At 35.1% G+C, this 22,902-nt stretch overlaps 1 protein-coding gene across 6 annotated transcripts in view; it reads right to left on the minus strand.

Annotated features, from left to right (window-relative positions):
- SMG1 (SMG1 nonsense mediated mRNA decay associated PI3K related kinase) overlaps window positions 1-22,902 on the minus strand; it is an 86,795-nt gene that overhangs the window by 24,143 nt on the left and 39,750 nt on the right. For 4 of the 6 annotated variants that reach the window (XM_030481472.1, XM_030481473.1, XM_030481476.1 and 1 more), the window contains 27 exons: window positions 21,976-22,034; window positions 21,013-21,226; window positions 20,090-20,215; window positions 19,923-19,995; window positions 19,144-19,241; window positions 17,402-17,575; window positions 16,135-16,359; window positions 15,291-15,392; window positions 14,593-14,862; window positions 13,905-14,035; window positions 13,011-13,172; window positions 12,395-12,513; window positions 11,558-11,645; window positions 11,374-11,475; window positions 10,792-10,932; window positions 10,299-10,498; window positions 9,819-10,015; window positions 8,956-9,123; window positions 8,001-8,155; window positions 6,775-6,920; window positions 5,755-5,956; window positions 4,059-4,168; window positions 3,523-3,670; window positions 2,938-3,097; window positions 2,150-2,270; window positions 1,226-1,474; window positions 634-918 (listed from right to left, as the gene is read on the minus strand). In XM_030481472.1, coding sequence (XP_030337332.1) covers window positions 634-918; window positions 1,226-1,474; window positions 2,150-2,270; window positions 2,938-3,097; window positions 3,523-3,670; window positions 4,059-4,168; window positions 5,755-5,956; window positions 6,775-6,920; window positions 8,001-8,155; window positions 8,956-9,123; window positions 9,819-10,015; window positions 10,299-10,498; window positions 10,792-10,932; window positions 11,374-11,475; window positions 11,558-11,645; window positions 12,395-12,513; window positions 13,011-13,172; window positions 13,905-14,035; window positions 14,593-14,862; window positions 15,291-15,392; window positions 16,135-16,359; window positions 17,402-17,575; window positions 19,144-19,241; window positions 19,923-19,995; window positions 20,090-20,215; window positions 21,013-21,226; window positions 21,976-22,034 — 4,225 coding nt within the window. Of the gene's footprint in view, window positions 1-633; window positions 919-1,225; window positions 1,475-2,149; window positions 2,271-2,937; window positions 3,098-3,522; window positions 3,671-4,058; window positions 4,169-5,754; window positions 5,957-6,774; window positions 6,921-8,000; window positions 8,156-8,955; window positions 9,124-9,818; window positions 10,016-10,298; window positions 10,499-10,791; window positions 10,933-11,373; window positions 11,476-11,557; window positions 11,646-12,394; window positions 12,514-13,010; window positions 13,173-13,904; window positions 14,036-14,592; window positions 14,863-15,290; window positions 15,393-16,134; window positions 16,360-17,401; window positions 17,576-18,719; window positions 18,766-19,143; window positions 19,242-19,922; window positions 19,996-20,089; window positions 20,216-21,012; window positions 21,227-21,975; window positions 22,035-22,902 lie in introns of those variants that run through there. The other 2 variants (XM_030481474.1, XM_030481477.1) reach the window with 2 other exon arrangements.

The raw sequence follows: 22,902 nt of genomic DNA on the forward strand, positions 1-22,902 counted from the left end.
TTCTTCACCATCAAGTCAGAAAGCACATACTGTTTAACATCCATTAACAGATCTAAAATAACTCTGACTCTGCAAGAGAGGAACGAAGTTATTTATGAAATCCATGTTTAAGCAAAGAACTTTGACATTTGAAGACAAGTCAGCAGAAAATTGGGAATTTGAGTACATTTTGTGGCAACAGAAGTGTTCAAACGATGTATAGATTAAAGATCATGAGAAAAACTATGGTAACTGCTTTTCATACATATCAGGGCCTTCAAAATATAAATCTTGCCAATGCTTGATCTGAAAGATCTTATTAAAGCTTTAGCAAATACAGGAGCTGAAAGCAGACAAAAGTAGGACAAAATTTATTATCCTCCTCATAAAATAAACACATTCCAGTTTCTTCTTCAGGCTACCATTGCTTGAATGAGAAAAATGTGAAAGCAACATGAAATATCACCAATGAAGTGTTTAGGTTTAACTGTATGGTTACCTATTGCACAAAACAGACTGTTCATACAGGTATTACGAAAACAAATACATGAGTGATGGAGGTCTTACTCTTTATCAACGTAACTGGTGCTATCCTTCAAGGGATCATCAGTAACTAATTTAACCACAAAAGAATAAGAAGGAGAACAAATCTACCTGTAGATTCACTTTCAATCCTAGGATATTCTTCTTCTAGTGTATTTACAGCAGGGAGATCAATCAAATTATATATGTTTTTAGACAAGGTAGAGAGACCAGTGTGATTCTGCTGCTGTCGAGCTCTATATACTTGTTTTAACTGTCCCGAAATCTCTTTCCATTCTGCTTGAATCCATTTAGCCAGTGTGAGAATAGATTTTGCAACTGCATATTCAGCTTTGGCGGATTTGCAAAAGGATATGGCACAAGAACTCAGCATTTCCATGGCATGTGTTGACTGACCTGCATATCATGAAAAGCATATCTTCATCAGAGCGTTAACTTTATTCAAAACACTTCTCCTGAACTTCAGTATGTTTAGATACAGCTTGTAACAACATATTTTTACAAAGAAAATTCTCTTTTGAAGTTGAAAATTACAAGTAAGAAAAGACTTGTGAAAACACTTTCAGACTGAGATAACAGTTAACAGGATGACACCAGTTCCAAATCATATTGTCCTATTACAATTTCTTCAAGGTCAGGGGAATTGGTCTAGTTATAGGAACAAGAAGCTCAAGTATCTACAACACAATTAGCAAATACTCACCTGCTGCGTATAACAATTTTGTTTTCTCAATATCAAGTTCAGGACCCCATTTTTCATCTATCTGACCTGGTGCAGACAATTTTTTAAAGTGCTGGACTAGATCTTGTGCAGTGGTGGTTTTTCCTAGCTGAACTTCACTGCACTGGGCAAGCAGTCGTGTAGCTAGGGCAATATTTCCTCGCTTCCGTGCAAATTTTGCTGCTGTTAAGCCCAGCTCCATTAGATGGCTTTTAATTGGGACTGTTGGTTCTGAAGAAAGCAAAACATTGTAAACAAAATTATTAAACAAGCAGTAATTGTACCTGGGTTATACAGATAATTTCTGCCCAACATATTCTGCATATGGTCATCAGTAAAAAATTGTTCAGCTCTTTCACATTTCCTAACACCTCCTTCAGAAATTTAGATTACTTTATTTCTGCCTAGAATACTTATATACCCCACTTGAAATGAAAAAATATATCCATAGATTATCTGCTGGGCAAAAGAGTGATTTTTTCATTATAAACATTATTCTTAACTAAGAAATCTACTTGTTCCCCAATACTTCTTTTTCCCCAGTACCTCTTACCATACCGCACATTTAAATGACTTTCGTGACTTTTTAAAGAACCATTTTTGATAGTCTTGAAGCGTTCAAAAGGGAAAGCATTGAAATATGAAGAGATGAGCAAGTAAAGGGCAATTAGAAGAGTATAAAACTGCTAAGCATTTTGGAATGATTTTTTCTTTTTAACAGTCTATGTCACAGTAGTAATTGAGACCCCTGGCTTTAGAGCAAGACACCTAAATAATTCAAACTTGGCTTTTAGAAAGTAAACCATCTAATTAATAGAAAAAAGACACAGCTACTGCTTTCAACAGAAGATTTAAGTTCAAATTCTGCATTTACCTTTCATAACACTAAAACGAGAGCTTACATACCTTTAAGTTTTTCCATCAATTGATTCTGGTACACTGTGTATCTCAGTGCATGCATCCATGGCCTTACATCATGCTGTTTGCATGACCTCAAAGCATCATTGAAGAGAGGTATCAGACAGTCCTGAAAGAGGCATGGAAATCGCATAGTTGTCATGAGACACATCTTTACCAAAATGTATTTTCAATTATTACAACCAAAGACCATTTTGGTACAGAGTACGCATTATTTGTATTAGTAGCCAGTGTTCACAGTAAACTATAAAATGCAAATATGTTTTACACAACTCTAGAAAGACATGCTATATTTGAGAGAACACCACTAAGAACAGCTCAAAATCAAGCAGAACTGTTTTCTGAACTATATGATTAGAAATTAGAACTAGATCATTGATGCTGGTTGAAGTTTGACATAGAGTTTTTCAATTGCTGAGGTGATTGGTTTTTTATAAATATTTTAAAGTTACTTTTAAAGTAAATTACAAGTGTGTGTTGTAGGAATAAGTTTTACGATTTATTTAGAGAAGAAATATCAACACTTCTCTAAAAAGCAACTATCAGTAAAACTTTAGAAATACTGTAATTGTAAGATATGGTATATTAATAACTATAGAAAGAAGTCCAACTGAGATGTAACTCTAAAAAAAACTTGGGTCAAGGCCCATCAGAAAACTGTCTTTTTACAGTATTATTAACAATGGTCAAAGCAATTAATGTATGTTCTATATTCAACACTTCATGATATGGAGAAAGACACTACTCCAATTTAGGTTTTGAACACACAGACATACCTCTGATGTCAGCCTGTTGGATACAGTGTTTTCCAAAGCAGAAGAACAATATAACTGAAGAGTGCTCAACACTGGTAGAGACTGAGACACAGTAAGTGTGGAAAGTCTTAAAGGTCCAATAGCAATTCGTGATGTTTGCTTTAAGTACTTAATAACATTTCTGAAATCAAAGAATCACAACAGTCATTTTTGTTTGTTTAAACCTAGACTTACAGATTAAACAGTGATACCAAAATTACTGAATAAAAAGCAAATTCAGCATCTTCAAAAGATATTATGAGAAAAAATCTTGCAACATCACACACGAGTTGCAGTATGGTATTTTATTGTTAAACTGACCAGAAGCAGTACTTTATCAAAGAACTACATAATCTGCAAGTTAAACATCACCTGATTTTTCCTCAGTAAACTTATAACTCACTACAGCTAAAACTGGTAGCAATTACAATAGATGCTGAAGTACAAAGTAGGGTATGCAACGTTATGTTTAACATTGTTAAACATAAAAAAAATTTATGTTTAACAAACTAGAACAGTTTTCCACATTACAGAAAATTCATTCATTCATAGCACATTGCAACTTACTCAGATATTGACTGCCACTTCTGCTCCTGTTCTATGTGGTTTACAGCTGTTGCCAGACATACTGAACTTCTCAAAAGCTGTACTTCAACTGCTTTTTGAAGTTCTCTTGGATCAGGACTTAGCATATTAGGAAGGAGCTTCTTCATGTCTATATGGAAATTAAACAATTGAAACCAACTAGAACAGCCAAATTTTACCAAAGCATCACCATCTGAGAACGCATTTGAGAGCAAGGAAGTTTGGAAAAAGAACTTTTAAAACATATTTAATATGTATGTATGCATGCATTCATTCATATTAGAAATTGATGATAGATTACTTATAAACACACATCAGCTCCAGAAAACACACTTATATCAACACATAGAATGACCATTGCCAATCATTTTGAAGCTCGATTCATAAAGGTTATGGTCAGTCCACTGAACACAGCAAACTGCACTCAGAAGAAGTTTCAGTCTGTCATTTATAGATACAGATGCATGAAGAAATATTTACTTTTGTATTTGAAGCAATGTTAACTTAAGTATTTATACCTATTTTTTCTTTGGATCCCCCTGCAAGTAGGTTGATATTTTCTCCTGGTAATAATTCTAGTTGTTCAGCGCATTCAGTAAGCTGTCCAGACTCAAAGCTGCTCAAAGATCTGCAATTCAATGTTTATAGTTTTATTTTCATGTTTCTCACTTCATTCCAGTTGCTAAATATTTTATGCAGCAAAAAAGAAAGACTCAAGCCTACTCGAAATCCTGCAGAGCACTTACGATTAATTCTAAGCAAAAATCCCAATTCTAAAATGGATCAACAAAAGGCAATAGTACTGCACCAAAAGAATACACTCAATATCAAAGTGAAAGGAAAACACCTCCCCAGGTATGAAGCTTTTCATATTATCATTACACTACATGTAATACTCTTCCACCATAATCAGGAAGAAAAAGGTTGACTCTGGAAAAGTTTAAAAACAAGCAAAGAAACCCCCAAAACTTCCCCCTCCCTGCCATACACAGCAAGATAAGTTCTGGGGCAGAATTTCATGTGGCCATTGTTTCAACTCTTCAGTTTACATGAAACTGAAATTTCAGACTGGTATATTGTTCAGGTCATAGATTATACAAAATTATACTGCTTAATAGCCTGAAGCTGCAAACTTAACTTCCCCACCCCCCCCCCCACCCCATCCCCCCCCCCGAAGTAATTTGGGCATTATAGACTTCTACAAAAAAGGTACTGAAAGGTTAAGAGCCTTCATGGCTCAGAAGACTCAAAGGTTCTATATTCTTGTTACTATCCACTGAAGAAGGAATTATCTAAGTATTTGCATTAGGAAAGGAAGAAGAAAAAAACAACCAAAACAAACCAAAAAACACAAACAAAACTATTCAGCATGTGAAAACTCCCCTTTCTGCTGAGTTATTTTGATCCTCATTACTACAGAAAGTCTCTGCTCGGCCTGGTCAGGGATAGAAGGGTCCAAGTGCTGTGCATCCTCAGAGGCTCTTCACAGGATTTTTCTGATGATATAGTATCTTTCTTCCAGTAATTATCTGGATGAAAACTAACTCAAACAAGCAACCAGACCTCTGCAATAGTGATGTTTATCAAAAGTACAGTGGCTTCAGTTTACAAAACCATGAACATTCAGAAATGACACGTTTTCACATCCACGACAAGCACTCACTTTCCTAATGATTAACTGCACAGCACTCTGGGTTACTGCAGTAAGGAAAAGGATTGCCCTATTCTCTGTCAGAAGTAGTCACCTTTACAGACCTGAAAGATTTGATTTCAAAGCTTCCTTTTATGCTTCCATTTTCTAGTCAAGAAATTTCAGCGAAAAGGATTTTACAATGTTTACCACAACAGCACAGGGGTGGATAGTAATCAAGTTGCCAAAATGAAACAGAAAGACTCTTAAACCTTGAATGACTATTTCAAGGACAGATACTTTTTCATGAACCAGACAAATATCCAGGGTTAGGAAATAAATGTAAAAACTACAATTCTAAATGCTATTAAAAAGAAAAATCAAAGCAGTCAAGACCACCTCCTTAATATGCTTTTTATATTAATGAATGAAAATATTCCCCCCGCCTTCCAAAAACATAACTTTCTTCCTATCACTCCTCTGTTTCAGACATCTAGTTTCTAAAAATCCCTAAAAACTTTAATAATCCAGTTCTAAGATACTGAACTCTAAGAAACTGTTGAAAAAATTAGTTATATCCTTACTTTATGTAGTTAAAATCTGCTTTCAGATTGATTGAGGTATTACTATTGCTTTTCTTCAAGTCATGGACCATATTTTGCCATTCCTGAACAGCAGACCAGTCAGCAATGGAAATGTAGCATTCACATGCTTTGTTACCCAAGTAGTTTATAACTTCAGGTGAAGAGTCACTTGGCTTAGTTAGAACAGTTTTTCTAGTTTCTCCTGTGAAACAAACAAAAAAATATATGCTTAAATATATATTTCTACTTATGTGTTTTTAAATAGCAATTCTATTACTCAAATGTAAATTCTATTACTCAAATGTAACTTCTTGATTAAGTTTTACCAAGAAAAACACTTAATATAAAAAAAAAAAATTACACAACATTTGCAGCATCCTTATTCCACTTCTAATTTTTATTTAAAAAAAAGAACGTTTTCAAACGAGGTTTTGGAAATAGTCCATATCTGTAAAGAAGCATCAAAACAGGAAAACAGAAGAACTAAATTAGGAAGAAAGAAGGTCACTTTTCAAAGAGGAAACAAAGTCTCAGTAGTTAAAAAACTCTGAGTCACTAATGCATTTATGATACAAACATAAATACTAAGCCTTAATTTATGATGATCTAAAATAATTTAGAACCAAATTAGTAAGATACAAAATATTTTACCTATTATTTTTAGTTTCATTCAGCTAGACCTCAGTACTGCAAACCCTCATATTTAGACATAACATTGGTTTCAATGCCATTAAGCCCAGGTTGGAAAGAGCCTTGGGTGACATGGTCTAGCATGAGGCATCCCGGCCCATGGCATGGGGGGTTGGAACTAGATGAGCTTAAGGTTCTTTCCAACCCAAACCATTCTATGATTCTATGATAAAGTGGCATTAAGTGGTTCAGTTTAACCACAAACAGAAAGAAGTTTTCAGATTTAAGGATTAGACACTATCATTATCATGGCTATATCACTGGATGTTCTAATTTTATGTACATTGTGTTACAAAACTGTATTTCCCATAAAAAGAAAGGAATACTGACCATTCAAGGAATGCTTTGGACTGGCATTATTCACACTGTTTGAATTGGCCAACTTCAGAACAGTTTTGTCGAAGCCTGTTATGCAGCAATCCACTCCTGTCATGGAGCACAGGTGCTCCTGGTATTCCACAGTTGCTTTTTCAAACCTTAAATGGTTTAATATTTTAGTCAGCATTTTACAGAACCTTTTATTTTTGGGGTAAATAGACTGTATCTTAAACATTCCTTTACCACCACACCCAAAAAGTTCACATGTCACCTTCAGCAAAAGAAAGGGATTAGCACTGAATACAAGTTTACCAGCTAAATTTCCAGGTTATAGCAGAATATAAGAGTTTTTCCATTCAGGTTTTAATGCCAACTTCAAATCAAGTACAGACTGAAGGAAATAAATCAGTTTTATATTTGACTGTCAATTTTTACATGGATGAGTAAAGCTGAATACCGATTAACTACATATCATTTAATAGAGGATTGTATAACTGGGTCTAAGGCAACAATTCACACCTTAAACTTGACATTTCTGAGAAGCTTCTCACATATTACAAAGCTGCACATTATTTTCAGGAGTCTTACAAAAATAGGGGAAAGATAGTTATAAATACAAAACCTACTTTTTTTGTTTTATTTGGGAATTTTTACATGCAGAAAAATAATGAAAGAGGTCCCTTTTTCATTTCATACAAAAGAAAGGATGCATTCCTTTAAGGAGATGAAAACACTAAAAGGAATGCATACCCTATCTGGAACATTGACCCACTTATTTGTATCTGCAGCCAAAGATTCTACTTCAACAGACGTAGAAGCCACTTTTTTCAAAGCTGAACTAAAGCTGCAAAGCATCTCTCTTGGAGGCCCTCTCTTGGCAAACTGTGGCAGGTACCAGATCACAATGTTGGTCAGAAACTTCATTAGAAAGTATTTAAATTAATAATATTTTGCAATTAAATACAATATAAAATAGCATTGCTATGTATGAAAAACTAAGGAAAAAACAGCATAGGAACACCATTTATATTAAAATCCTGGTAATTTAGTTAAAAGTTAAAATACCTAAAAATGCTGGATGAATTGAGTATCTCTGAAAGACACAATGACTAACTGAAAAGGAAATTAGATCATTAGCCTTCATTCACACCACAATTTAAAAGATTCAAAAGTAGAACTATGCATAAGAAGCAAAAAGTATCCAAGTTTGTAACATCCAGTTAACTCAGAAAACTTACCGCCCTTCTGCTTGTTGTGCTACAGAACTGATCCAGGCAAGACTCTTCCCAACTACAGCAGAAGACCAGACAGCTATACCCTGAATAGCTTCAGGACAATGAAGTTCACATAATGCTTCTACCAGCATCATGATTGTCACTTCCAATTCATTTCCCTAAAACCAAACCAAAAGCTTTATTTAACAAACCTCATATAAAATAAGAGCTATATACATGGTTAAGTACTTGCAAATGGTAAAGCTGCATTTCATTATATGCATCTACAAGTGAAGTGCTTGGCATATCCATCCATTACGCTGCTTTTGGAAAAGCATGGGAGCTAAGTGAAGAGTCTATGCTGTGAATCCACGGCCTGACTGTCCACTACTTCATAGGAAGTAGTAATTATCTATCAAACCTCCTTTGTTAAAATATTTAAGCAAATCAAGTCATGTATTGAAGAAACTATTCAGCCTTTTTAAGAAGGCTTAGCCACTTTATCCACTCAACCCACCCCTGCACTTATCTGCTAGTTACTTAGAAAGGAAGAATATCCTCAGAACACATCCCTCTCCTGCTCATACACAGGTAAGCAAAGACACTACACTACTACAAGCTTGGGAAGGCCTCACACTAATAAAACAGCAGTTTTGTAAAGTTTAAGCAGAACATTCTGCTTAAAAAGGAATTGTTCAATACAAATTGTGAATGAACTATAGGTTTCATTCATTCAAGTATAATATTTCACCATATGTATACAGTACATCCTAATCTCCAACCTACAGCATCACTTAACCACAGAAGTTTGTCAACACCAAAGCATGAGTTTAAAACGTGGCTTTAAATTACGCGATCTTTTACAGACCAGTTGGTTTAATAACTACCGATTGCCTTAGCTTAGCTCTTCTAGAGTATCATGGTGATATTTTGCAATAATTTACAAATTTTACAAACAAAGAGTTTGAAAAGAGAGTACCTGAGAGAGACTATTATTAGTTTTCATTTCTGTGAGTAAATCAAAACCATGCCTGACTGTCACAGCAGGCTGGCCAGCCAGCAACCCAACTCTCATGATGGAAAGCCTAATCCGCGTTAGCCAATCTTGGCATGTCTGACGATTGGTATAAAAGAATGTCCTGATAACCTTTAAAGACAGAAAAGGTAAGGTTTACAATACCATTCTTCTGTATGAATCCAAATAGTTACATTAAGTACTTAATATTTGTAACAATCAAAGCCAGGACAGGTGTCTTTTCTCCAGCTGAGTTTCCAATCAGGAGATCAAGAAACAGGCAAAATTCTGCATCTTTAATTTTATTAATGCAGACATCCTGAAATCATGCATAGCATGCAACTGGCCAGGCTTAAAAACAAGTTAAAAGTCTTGAAACGAACCACCTATAATTATGTAGTTACCAGGCATTGACACGGCAGTAATATAACAGCTTATTTCAACAGTGAAAAATGTTTTGCAGTGAGAACTACACAAAAGGGCATGTTGTTTATAAATAATTATTATATTCCTCAAAAAACAATTTAAAGTCTCAAATAATTGTGTTACTTTATAACAGGACTGTTGACAATCTACAAGTAAGTGACTACTACAAATTAGAGGTACTACAGACTTGCTTGATTTACATTACTATACAAGCTGGTACTCCAGAAATAAATCCTGGTTTTCACATGTTCTCTATGCATAGGCCAAAGCCAGATGAATTAAGAGTCTCAAACTTGGTTTGAGAAGTTCTTCTGAAGTTCCATGGTTAAGAACTAAACAACCCTCAAAACATTGTTCAGTAGCTTGTTTCAAGTAACATCAGCACTGTAAGACAAACCAACCTTGGGTGGAGAGGTAAGGGCATTGGCACATCCTTCATAAGCATTGTACATCAATTTTTCCAAGTTCTCCAGATACTGTAGAAGGAGAACAAGCCTAAGCTGGTTGCTGCTGTGTCCCTCGTCATTGTCCGCAGTAGTCCACTGGCTAACATCTTGGTCAGGGTTTAATGTGTGAGCTGCAAGACTCCTAATAATACCTACATATTTTACCAAAACATGGGACAAAAGAGTTACTAGACAGTATTTTGTTTAGTATATGTCAAGGCACAGCAATGCTATCTCTCAAAACCTCTCAAACACTAACAGTAATTATACAACCAGTCTTCTGCCATTACATTTCTTGATGCCTCAGTCAAGAACATGCTAAAATCTATAATCAGTGAAAAATAACATTGTGCTTCTTGCTTGGACACAAAGTTCTTAGCTGCATAACCTTACAAAAAAAAATCCCATGAAAGTAAACTAGAGTTTTTACATTACCTTCAATTGTTTGAAATGTATCTTGGGCTCTACCCAGAGGAGTTCGTAACTTCGAAAGAACAGTAAACTGAGCTGCTTCCCAAACAGCCCATTGCCAAAGAACAGCATCAGTTTTCAACAGATTGCGAGGGATGGTTGGTTGATCTCTCTTATCTAGTCTTTGACAGCTATAGAATAATCTTTCTAACCAATTATCCTTCCTGAAAGAAAACATCAGTACATTAACACAAGTTCACGTGGTTCAGGAGTTTATACTGCACACACTTCAGCTGCGTATTGCTCTCCAACAAATCTCATCGGATTATATCCAAGCAGCAATGTACATAGGCAAATATGCAAAAAGGTGTGTATTTAAAGATATTTATAAATACTTATAAAGTATTAAAAAAAAAATGATTGAAAGTAAAGCAATGTGATTTCTAAAATTCTAAAATAAATACAGCTTACTATGATTTCAACATCCACGAATTTCAATTTTAAAAGAAATTCTTACCCAGTTCGGTGAGAGTTTCCATACAAAATAAAACTAATGACATCAGAGAAATCCTGTGGGTGGAATGTATTACTTGGAGCTTTGCTCATATGACTTCTTAAAGCCAAAGAAATTTCTTGTATTTCTGTGTGGGTACGGTTACTGCAGGAAGAGGGGGAAAAAAAACCAACCCATGCTATAATGTACTTGAATAAAAAAAGTTGTTCAAAAAGTCACACAAGCACACATGTATATACATGCACAATAACTGGAAATAAGTATACTTTTTAGTATTAAGACAAAGTGCTTTAAGAGTTCAGGTCTTTGAGACAAACTGCAGGACACAGTACTGATGAAGCTCTGGATAACATGGAACTTACAAGCATTCATATTTGCTGCAAGAAGTGCTGTATCACACTTGTTAATTACTTTGTGTACTACCTACCATTCTTAAACCTGTAATAAAGTAGAAGAGACAGCAAGGCACTTCATGTTTTTTGATTTTAAGACAGTATGATGACATTCAACTGGCATTATTTTTTACATAATTGTCATTGAAGAAACCAACTATTCTCTATATTGAAGCTAATCTGAACAACTTACCTCAACACAACATCTAAAGGAATTGACTTCAGAAGCTTTCCGAAAGTCTGTCTTACACGAGCACCACTATGAACTAGTTGAACACGACACACATCAACACACCTGCGTCAATAAAAAAGAAAGAGGTGATAACATTTCCATTAATAGAATAACTAAAATAACACATAGAATTCTGCACAAGTACCTTTGTAAAAGGTCATCTGGGAGGGAGGAAGACAGGGCATGGAGGCTGCTACATGCTTGAAGACAAGTGTTCGTATCTTCCAGAAGGGCTGAATTAAGGAGTTAAAAGGAAAAAAAAATTATTCTTGCTAGAATTAGGTAACTTTTGCATTATGCTGGTTGTGGTAGAACATCTAAAGATGTTTTTACAGCATAGCTGGTAGAAGGAGACACAGGCTTTAAGTGATACTATTCTATCAATTTCATTGACTGCTTTACTATAACAAGTAAATGCTTAGTAACAGAAAGTCACTTGTGCAATGTGTTACTTATAGGCCTTTCCTGGTGGCTAACAGATAAATCCTTCTACAGTTCACACACCAAGATTATACACAATATATTTAAATAAAAAAACCCTAAGGTAGAGTTAGTAACTCCTGGCATTGGTAAATTACTGCTTTTGCTAGTATTATGCTACTAAAAGCATTAGTTCCCATATTTCCATTTCCAAGTTTTGAAATCCAAAACAGTACATCACATTATCGAATGGTTCCACTGCTTTTGATAAAGTAAAATGCAATCTTACAAGATTTGGCACATCACTGACATTTTTGGCAGATCAATTTCACAATCACAAGTTTTAAGAGAAAAAATTGTTTGCGTAAGTAATAGGTAGGGATCCATTTGAGAAAAAATATAGTGTAAGTTTTTGCACAATACAAACTGAAAGCATCCCTAATGTAAATGAAACAAGAAGTTACAGCTATCAGTGGTATATGACACGGTCAATTATGTACTTAATTATGCCATATAGAAGACATGTTAAAGCATGTTAAAGTAAAAATATGCGGTATCTTACTGTTTGCTAAAAGTCCTTTACAAAACTTATGAAAAGATGGGAGAGAAAATAATGGTGCATATGTTTCTGATTTTTTCATCAGAACAGCCACTTCCAAAGCCCACGTCATAAGTAGTTTCCTTCAAAAAACAAAAGTATTAATCACTCCATACAGTTACAGAAAGATACCTTTTAATGTAACTTAAACTACTTCACTTTACAGATTAGTATTACACCATAACTCACTTTTTAAACAAAAGGTTTCTTAACATTAAAAATGTGTTTAACTTAAACAGCATTTTGGTAATACAAGATTGTAACTATTGTAAAAGAGTACCTCCAGCGACCAAAATTTTTTTCAGTAAAATCTCATAGCTCTGCTTTTACTGTATAGACCTTATGATGGTTTCAATTTTTCTACTCTCACATGTAAGAATGAGCATCTACTTTTTCCACAGGTATTTCGTTATTAATTTTTTTTTTAAAGGCAAAAAACCACAAACCAACAAAACCCAAATACTTGACTAGTCAAATTTATGCCAAGTTTCACAGATGAAAATTATCCTGATTTCCGAATTAAGCCATTCTACTGAGAGGGGGAGAAAAGACTCCTGATTAATAAGAAAATGTTAGTTACCTGGTGTCTTGAGTAAGGTTATCCTTCTTAAGCAGTAACCCCAAAAGGTTTAGTATGATTGAGAAATGCTTTTTTGTTGCTGTGGTTACGGTACTTATAACTGCTCCATCAAACAGAGAGGGAGAGGAAGAACTGAGGCTACTGGATATGAAATGGTCATGCCTGAAAAGGCAAGGAAAAACATAAAATGTAAACTCACCCCCAGATTAGGGATACTTCCTTAGAGTATTGGTGGGGAGAGGTGTGGGGTAAGGAAAAAAAAACAAACACCCCCAAAACAAACAAAGAAAAAAATCCCAGCAACAAAAGTTAATGCACACCCACACAGTAACCACATTATGTCAAAACCCAAATATTTTGATCCCTGGTCTAAAAGAACAAAGCTACAATTTTACATTAGTCCATGCAGCCCAGTAACCCAGTTTTAACTCTGGTCGATATCAAACACTTAGTGAAAAATCACTGAATCCGAGAAATGTACAGAGTAACAGTTAAACTAGTATATTCCCTTACTTTGCCAACACTTTGCAGCAATAAGGTCCAAAAACTGTTTAAATCTATTTACATTTTATTACCTCTCCTAGATCTCACAGTAAGCAAAACAGTAAATAATCTTTCCTTATTTACTTTCAGTAGAGTTCTCCCTCAGTTATCTCTATTCAAACACAAGACTTCTAATCTGCCTTTGAATAAAATGCCAAATTTTAAGTCAGGACATGCTTTCTTGGCTGAGATACAGACTCCCTGCAATTAATGAAAGTAAAAACTGATTAGAGAAATTTGGGCAAAAGCTTGATTGTAATAGCCTATTTTAATTAATCTCTCCAACATATTCTACTCAGACCAGTCCATCCTATTGCTCTTAAAATACTGATGAATTATTAAACTTCATACCTGGAACAGTGTGAATATAATGTATAGAGTACTGCATACTGGACAGCAGGAAAATGAACTGCTATGTCACCATGAACAATCATCAGATTTTTACTCAGTAGTGCAAACACAGTCGGCGAAAGGGCCCACATCTATAAAACAATTGCAATGTGAGCAAAGAAACATAATAAATAGGATCTATTTTTAAGTGAAGTTTCCATAACATTAATTATTGTGGTTTGCCTCTTCTCATGTGAAATAATTCAATTCTATTAATTTTCTGGCCTTAATTGTAACTATTTTCTTTCCCTTTTTTACACACCCTGTTAAAAGCAGTTTGTTTTATTTGGAAAGATCTGGAATAGAAGTTTTCACATGGCTGATACTAGCAAAGGACCACTAAAGCTGTTTTTATCTGTCTTGACTTTCAAAAAAAAAAAATTACTATGACAATCATAGACTCAATCCGTTAATAACCCCTACAAAATGCTCTTCCCTAAAAACTGCTTTTCATTATGCACCAATTAGAGATATGATCCACACATTCTATTTCCCCCAAGTTTTAATACTGAAGTTTTTCTCTAACTAAGCTAGGAGAAAAAAAAAGACCAATCACTTTAATTACACATATGTGCACTACTGGTGAAATATATTATGGTATATTGTAAGTAAAAATTGCACAAGCTTTATCTGTGGAGTTTTTACTCACCCCAATTAATGAGTTTTTAGCATTTCCAATAGTACTTAGAGCACTAAGGTCAAATATAACAACAAACTTCGCATTATCCACATTGAGTATACGCTTCTTGAAAGAGTCATGCTGGATTTCAGAACAGGCCTCAGGAAGATGTAAACTATAGAGAAGACTATTTAGAGCACAGGTCATTTCTCCTAGAATCAACCTGTAAGCAGTCTCCAAAACAGGAATGTTCTTCAGGCTCAGTACGGCTTGGTATACAGCCTGGGCTGCTGCAACAACCTTGAGAATAAAAAATAATTACAGTAATAAGTGATAAGCATAAAATTATAAAATATATTTATCACCAGTGTAGAATTTAAAATGATGCTTCTTTATCTATAAATAGCCTAATCTGATTTAGTTTTCTGTAATTAAGTACTACTTACTTACAAAAACCTATTAATTACTTTCTGGATCATCCATATAACACACTGAGCATGAAAGCCACATCGACTAAGGAATTATCTACCTGGTATGATGGCCATCTTACCAATTCCTTATCAAATCTAAATGCCAAAACCAAGAACTACCTACATCTGCCTTTTCAGAAGTTTCATAGATATCTAGCTAGATAAAAAAACATATTTAAGATGAACAAAGTTGTACAGCTTAATATATGCTGGGAAATACACAAAGGCTGTTGTAACACCTGTAGAAGCCACTCTTACCTCTTTCTCCTTATGATAACGAAGAACAAGTAGTTTAGACTCTGGTATAAATAATTTCTCTACAAATGATGAGGGCAGCTTTGTATTAATTTGTTCAACAATCTGGGGACAAAAACCAAAATTGTAAACATCTTTACCTGAATTAATTTTTATTAGAATAGATTATTAAAGATGAATTAAAATACTGTTTTTCTAGCTTGTATACACTACATCTAGAAAAAATCCTGCTCCCCAGCAATGCAAGTATCTTGTATTTGCTCTCTCAAATTCACATTTAGAGAATTAGTTATTTTCAGGCTTTAACAGCACACCTGAGACAAAGCTGCTCTTTTAATTTAGATCATTGTGGGGTTAGGAGTTTGTGGCCTATACATTCAGAGCTATGTTTTGAAGAAGTCTGATTTCCCAGGTCATGGCATAAGCAGATAAATAGAACATATCAAGCACCAAGATTCTGAAATTCATCAGGTGCTGTTATTAACTTCAGAGGCCAGAGAATGACATTGTCCAACATTCAAGCTGCAAAAAAAAAAAAAAAAAAAAAAAAAAGGCACCACCAAACCAAAACCCCCCAAAACCCAACCCAAAAATACAAAATACAAGCACTCAAGCTAAAATTACATGCTACTATATCAACAAGCCAAATGCATAAACAAGCTAGCAGCATAAGCTTTAGAGAAGAGAATACAAGCATTTAGAAGAGGAATTTCTGGTTTGTGGTTAGGAAGAGTTCTAAATATTTATCTAATACACACACACACAAAACAAAAAAACCCAACAAGATTGCTTAGAAAATAGTATTTTCCAATGCAAAAACCCCACAATAATAAAAATATGTACAAACCAGTGTCAACAGATTCAGGACTGAAATGATATAATCAGTGCCACAAGTCTGACAATTTTCCATTTGATCTAATCCGTATGTGATGACCATGTCACAGTGTATGGTCATGCTTGGATCTAGGCTGCCAAGTAAAACACCAACACACTCATTGGCAGCTGTAAGTACGGCTTCAGAAAAGAATACTTGGTTTGCTGCAGTCACACATCTCATTACTCTGTACAGAACCTGGAAAATTAAAAACATACCTAAATTAAGCTCCATTAAAAAGAGACAAAGGCTGCATGCTATTTGATTATATTCACATCTATTTGATATCCTGTTCCATAACCTACTCTGCAGCTTGGTAAATTCTGTCAACACAATATTCTGAATAATGCATCATGGCATTACACTTCAGAAGTATAAGACAAAACAAACCTTCAATTGTCTGGTTTCCTACTCAGTTAAAGACCTGAAAAGACCTAGAAAACTTAAATCAATTATTCAGAAATCTGTACAGTTGCAGCTGAAGTCAACAGAACTCCTCTTTTAAAAGACAGACTAGTTCTCTTTTGTCACAAGAATCGCCTGCAGATTAAGAGACAAGTTACATAACTCTTTTGGCTTTAATTGGGAAATCCACACACTTATCCGAGAACTCTGCAAAAGCGTAAGTTCCTGTTGTGCAGCTCAGCAGCAAGAAGAATTTGACTGCAAATATTTTTATTTTTTTTCCTTTTTATTTTCTTTTAACATTCACCCCCTCTACAGTTTCTGTTACAGAAGTATAGCAGCTACTTGGCATATTATATAATATTTATTCCAAGTTTAAACCATCCTATACTATACTTTACAACAGAAGGACTTTGCTATCAGATTTGACAGACACAATTTCGGCATGGACAAAACCCCTACGTTTTACAAAATCAAACTCATAATATGTATTCAGCTTTTACAGCGTCATAGCAATCTGAATAAAAGTAACTTATGGTTACAAAGACATAACAAAAGCATAAACCTAGCTACATGAAGTTAAAATGCCTAAAAAAAAAATTAGTTTCTTCTATATACTACTCATATGTGCCACTATCACAACCTATACCTTAATATTTAATAAAATTCTTGTAGCATATTTCTTCTAGAAAATACGTTTGCTCAAAGCTGAGCATATACATATTCATGTAAGATTCACAAAACCTAAACAAACTCAACAGTGAAAAGCATCATTGTATGATGATAAATTGTGTCAGCAACAAAGAAAAACAGGAAGAAAACCTTGAATTCTTACATCAGTTACATATGCTTCTGTAATTGGTGGTCCTCTAATTGGGCTGAAGCGCTCCCCAATACTCCTCACCACAGTACTGAAAACCCGAAGAAGTGCAGCCAGTTTAGGTAGAGATACTGAAGGAGGAGGAATATCTTCATCTACCGACTCCCCAGAAGCCACATGGCTGAGGTCCTACAGCACAGAAGTTTTCTATTTCAGTACACATCATTAACAGTTATAATACATGTATAAAAGATCAAAATATGAGATTGAAAATATTTTATCTATTTTCCAGACATATTATAGATACATTCACCCAGTATCTCTAACCTTACGTATGTATGAAGATGGGATAGAGTCACATAATGACACTGAGCAAGCCACAGAGCAGTAATGAGATGCTGCTCATTAGTTTAGCCACTGAAATGGAGTGCTCGGGCTATATTGTGCAAATTAAAGCAGAGGCTCATGATGTTCCTGAGCCCCAGAACATGATCATTCATATTGCTGCACTTACAGTTGTCTGCACACTTTTACCACTCTCCCAAATAATTCCCATCCACAAACTGGAGCGAAAACGTTCGAGTGGCCATTCCCATCACACTGTTTACATGTAGCTACCTTGATCTGGAGATGATGAGTTTACTTAGCAGGCTGCTTCATGCCAGCTGGCATCAGTGCCTGGGAACATTCCAGAAGTACTGATCTCATTAGTATAGATATAGCCTTGGTCTACCCCACTGTGAGGTAAACACACACATGGAGGAACCACCTCCTCCATGATTTAAGTTAATGTGTTATCTTAAAACTCTTCCGTGACTAAGAATATACACGTTGTCCAGTTCAGCAGACAAGTTGGTAAGTAGCGACCTACTGCCCTGACTAATCACTTCCAACTGTGTGCCTACAGTCACACGCAGGTTTCTCTGGGCTTGACACTGCCAAAGAGGTCTGTGAATCTTAACTCAAAGCTGTACTATCAGAAGCCTTGTGTACATATAAGTACAATAATAATGTCAAATAATTTATTCTGCCTTGAATGAAACAGATTTAGGTGGAAGTACAATTTCACCTATAGGAACTGCATGCTAACATATATAATACAGCATAATGTAGTTAGAAGCATACATATGAGCACCTTAAGAAAAAACCAACACTCCCCTCTAAAACCCATTTAATGCCAGCACCAGACAACCTCTACACTCTGTTACCTAAGCAAAGGTTACAAAGTCAAAACAAAGTATGTTAAGTCAATATACTTTAGTTTTCTGTCAGATCCTGCCTCATTATTTCCTGCACAGTATAATCTGTTACTTCAGTAAAAAGACAAATTTACCATTAATCTCCAGAAGCATTAGGAATCCCTCTCCCCCCAGCAGTCACTACTTCTGAAAAACTCTGAAGTTGGACAATTAGAGAAAACACCAAGGAAAGACTGGGAAATGCCTTTACTACAGATTTTTAAAAATGAAGGCATTCCTACTTGGTCAATTGTTTTTATTTTTATTATAACATCATATTCTCAATCAACAATGGCTGAAAGCCTGGCTATGATACTATGTAAGTAGTTCATAAGGATTTGTGTAGAATTGTTATTGTACATGCCTTAAGTATACTCTGTAATTTGATTCTCTTTTCCCTAGGAAAACCAGATAATTTTATTTTCTACAAATGTGATACATCCATAAGAATCACAGCTGTGGATTTATTAAGAAATCTGCAAGAGCTAACTCTAGTATAAACCATAAAGTCTTGTTTACCTCAGCATAAGCTTCCATATCTTCCAAAAACTGACCCAAGAGCGTGGTAGAAAAAGTAAGATCAGCCACCCAAAAGGGCTCCAAGCTCTGCAGCCATCCTGTATAAAAATATCAAGGCAATTAAAACAGTGGAACAAGGTAACACATGAAAATTAAATTTTAATTGCATATTGCTGAGGTAAAAGTTGCTAAGGTAAGACAGGGTCATCTGCATCAAAATGTTAACAAAGTGTTTTTAAGATAAATATAAATTGTATTTCCCTCATTCATGCCTTTGACAAATTCATTTTCAGGTTCAGCCCTGCCCCCCAGCAGTTAAACATTAATGATGGAACCTAGGACTGTGACACAGGAAACCTAACAGACTTGCTGTGAATAACTCCAAGACAACTGCTCTAGCTATAGGAAGAAGCTTCCCAATTTCTTAAATGCCAGTACAGTATCTATCACAAAGATTTTCTAGAAGTACATAGGAGAAAATATATTCTTCCACAGAGAATATATTAAGATCTATAAACTTATTTACAATTGTTAAAAAAATTACACAAAACAATGTTTAACTGTAGCTTGAATAAAGCATCCCTTTTTTCCAGATACAGCATAAAATGGCAAATGCAAATATAATTACAAATTAGGAACAAAATTTCTTGTTATGTAGCCAGAAACTCATTTCCGTTTTATGTTAACTTCCATGTCAGTAGGACCAGACTTGTGTAAGTAAACCCACATCATCTGCAAGCCAGAGTGGACTACGTTAGTGACTCCTTGGCCAAACTTACCTGACACCTGTTGTGTCAAGGAAGGTTTCTGAGTGTGATCTATATGCCACCCAACCAGTATGTCCACTGTGTCCTGGAAAGCAATTTTGAAGAAAGGTTAATTACCCAATTTGCTGCACCAACATTTCCATGTGAGAAGGAAGATACAGACTAAGAAGTAAGCTTACCCTAAAATTGGTGCTGAAAATGTGTGGGTAGCATCGGGACACCAAAAGGATGCACTTGACACATTTGCACAGTAACTCTGGTGTATCCACATTTTCTAGAATGGACTGCAGGCTCGTCATTACAAGCTAAAAAGTAAAGCAAAGCCACTAGACATTTCACTTCCTTAAAACAACGTGTGAAAAAGTTACGATACTGGACACACACAGATTTATTTAGTGTTGAACACTTTTTAGTGAACTATTTCAGCTCATCAGAAACATTGAATACTCTTTCTGCATGAAGGAAAAACATAAAAAGCATAACATATACTGCACGAAAATAATCATTTAAAGTGGGCATTTGCTTGAAATATAGCAGACCCAGGTTTTAGTCTCAGGGACACAGAACAACCAGTTAAGTTCCTGCTTCTCCTTTTTGGAGAAGGTTTTTGGCTCTGTAAAGTTAATATTAAATTGGAGTACAGACCTGGATATAGTTTTTCTGCATCCAAAATAAAAGACCCTAGAACTTGAACCAGGGGACCAGATTTGTCTGCACAAATCCTACTCCCTCTCAGATCTGAACACAATTCAAGATAGAAATTGTAAATAAGAGGTAGTACAAAGCAATTAACAGGTTGGGGTTTGTGCGCCATTCCACCTGAATTCTCTTTTCAGTCTCAACAAGACTCTTCCTCTTAAATCTGCAACATATACCAAAAAGTTGCATCAAAATATATATTGTCCTACAAAGACCTGACATTCCTTGCTAATGTAATCAGAACCAAAGAATCCCATGCAGTCAGAAAGTTCCCTCCCAGCTGTAATTATATTTACTTACTATGTCAACATATCATTACTTATCATTCATTCCAATTAAAAAGTTGATTCAAGCCTTGCACTGGAAAAATCATTAATAATCCTGTTTTAACTTGTAGTCTTACCTGCATTAAAGATGAAAAGGCTTTCTTTTCTCCTACAGTCTCCAGTGCTTTGTAGGTTGCACACAAATAAAGAAGTTTAACTTCATCTTTTGTGGATGAGCTGAATTTGCTAAAAATCCATTTAAAGATCTTCTCAGCCTCATAGCTCAGAGAAGCACAAAGAAGTCCAAGACAGCAAGCTCCTTCCTGTCTCAGTTCTTGCAGCAATTTGCTACTGTATTTTGGGGCAGAAAAAAACCCAAGTGGGATCTCCAGACATAACAGCAGAATAAACAATGAACAGATTAAGACATTTCTAAAGCAGAAAAATGCTTGAACGAAGCTGCTTCTCTCCTACCTAATGGCAGCAGCAGTGAAGCTAAAAGAAAAATTAATAATCTGAAAAATCCTGTGAAATACTTATTTCTATGGAATAAAACAACTTGAATAAAAATATGCAATGAACAGGCTATTCTACTTAGAACACACTATCCAAAGAAGAAAATTCTTAACAGACAGCTGACTTCAGGTAGTAACACTGAACTAAACACCAAAAAGCCTCACACACACCTGAATTCCCTCTACATATGCTCTTAGTTGTATGTAAATCCATTAGATCAGGTTATAAAAAAACTGAAATTCAATTTGCAAGCTAGACAACCACAGCAGCACACTACTACACTCAGGTGACCAAACATAGCTGAGACAGACTTTGTATGACGTACAAAATAAAAGCCACAGGCATGCATTCAAATTCTTTCGTGTTAAGTATACTCTAGACAGTCTAACAGTATTGTTGATACACCTAAGAGAGTCTTAACTCTCCCCCAGTTCCGTCCTGCTACTGCAATGTCACACCCATGCAAAATTAGTGAATTAATTTCCTTCAACCTTTCCCCCTTCATTGCATTTCAATGTTGAAATCCAAACCTAACACTGTCATTATTTTTCCTCTTCAGAAAAGCCTTAGTTTTTCCAGCTTACCTTTCATTGAGTACATCGTGAATGGCAGTCAGGATATTATCCAGTTGTTTAACTAGTACCTATAAGATACATAAAAGCCATAAGCATAATAATGGCACAATAACTTCCGCAAACTAGGTCCTCTTTACATCCCTGTTAGTGGCTGCTAATAGAATGCTATTATGCTTCCCATGGCCATTGCAGACTAGCATGAACTATATTAAGCAATACTGCAATATTATCCTACATGTTATATTTCATATTTATTTACAGTAACCACAAAAATACACTGGCAGCCTGCTATCAAGGTTTGTTCTATGTTTAGTTCTTGCTGATAACATTACATCACAAATGTAAGACTCAACATACAGCTCATCAGTAGCATCTACTGAACACCTAGTCTCCTATACTAATAACCAATTGAGTCAGCAGAATATTTAATTCATCAGATAATATAATCTGAAGTAGTAAAATTTCTCCTTAGGCAAACCTGAATTTCAGAGAAATGGATTATTATTTAGGGGCATGAAACATTATTGATAAATCAGTGCTTCTCAGCAAACATAACCAGAAATACTTGTTTTCCCAACATGCAGTAAAAAAAAAACCCTCCCCACATTAGTGAGTTGAGATGCAAAATAATACATTAGCTGTAACTGCTTAAGATATTAATAATAAGCTTTCTTGATAAGTTAATAAAAAGGTTTGTTCTCTTATCTTCAGAAAGATAACTTCTACTGTGTTAAAGAGTCATATCTAGTTTTTGTTGCTAAGTTTTGAGCAACATCACTCTTTTGCAGGGGTGTGAGAAGGGCAGGTGGAAAAGAAGTCCACATACTTGGCCCCTCAGAACTCACAAGGGCATTTTAAAAATGTGCCTGGTATCTGCAAAAGAGACAAGTATCTATACAATTTAGAAGCTGGAGCACGATGCCATTACATGACAAT

This window comes from Strigops habroptila, chromosome 4 (assembly GCF_004027225.2).
Source record: "Strigops habroptila isolate Jane chromosome 4, bStrHab1.2.pri, whole genome shotgun sequence".
In the NCBI taxonomy this organism is placed as follows: Eukaryota; Metazoa; Chordata; class Aves; order Psittaciformes; family Psittacidae; genus Strigops; species Strigops habroptila.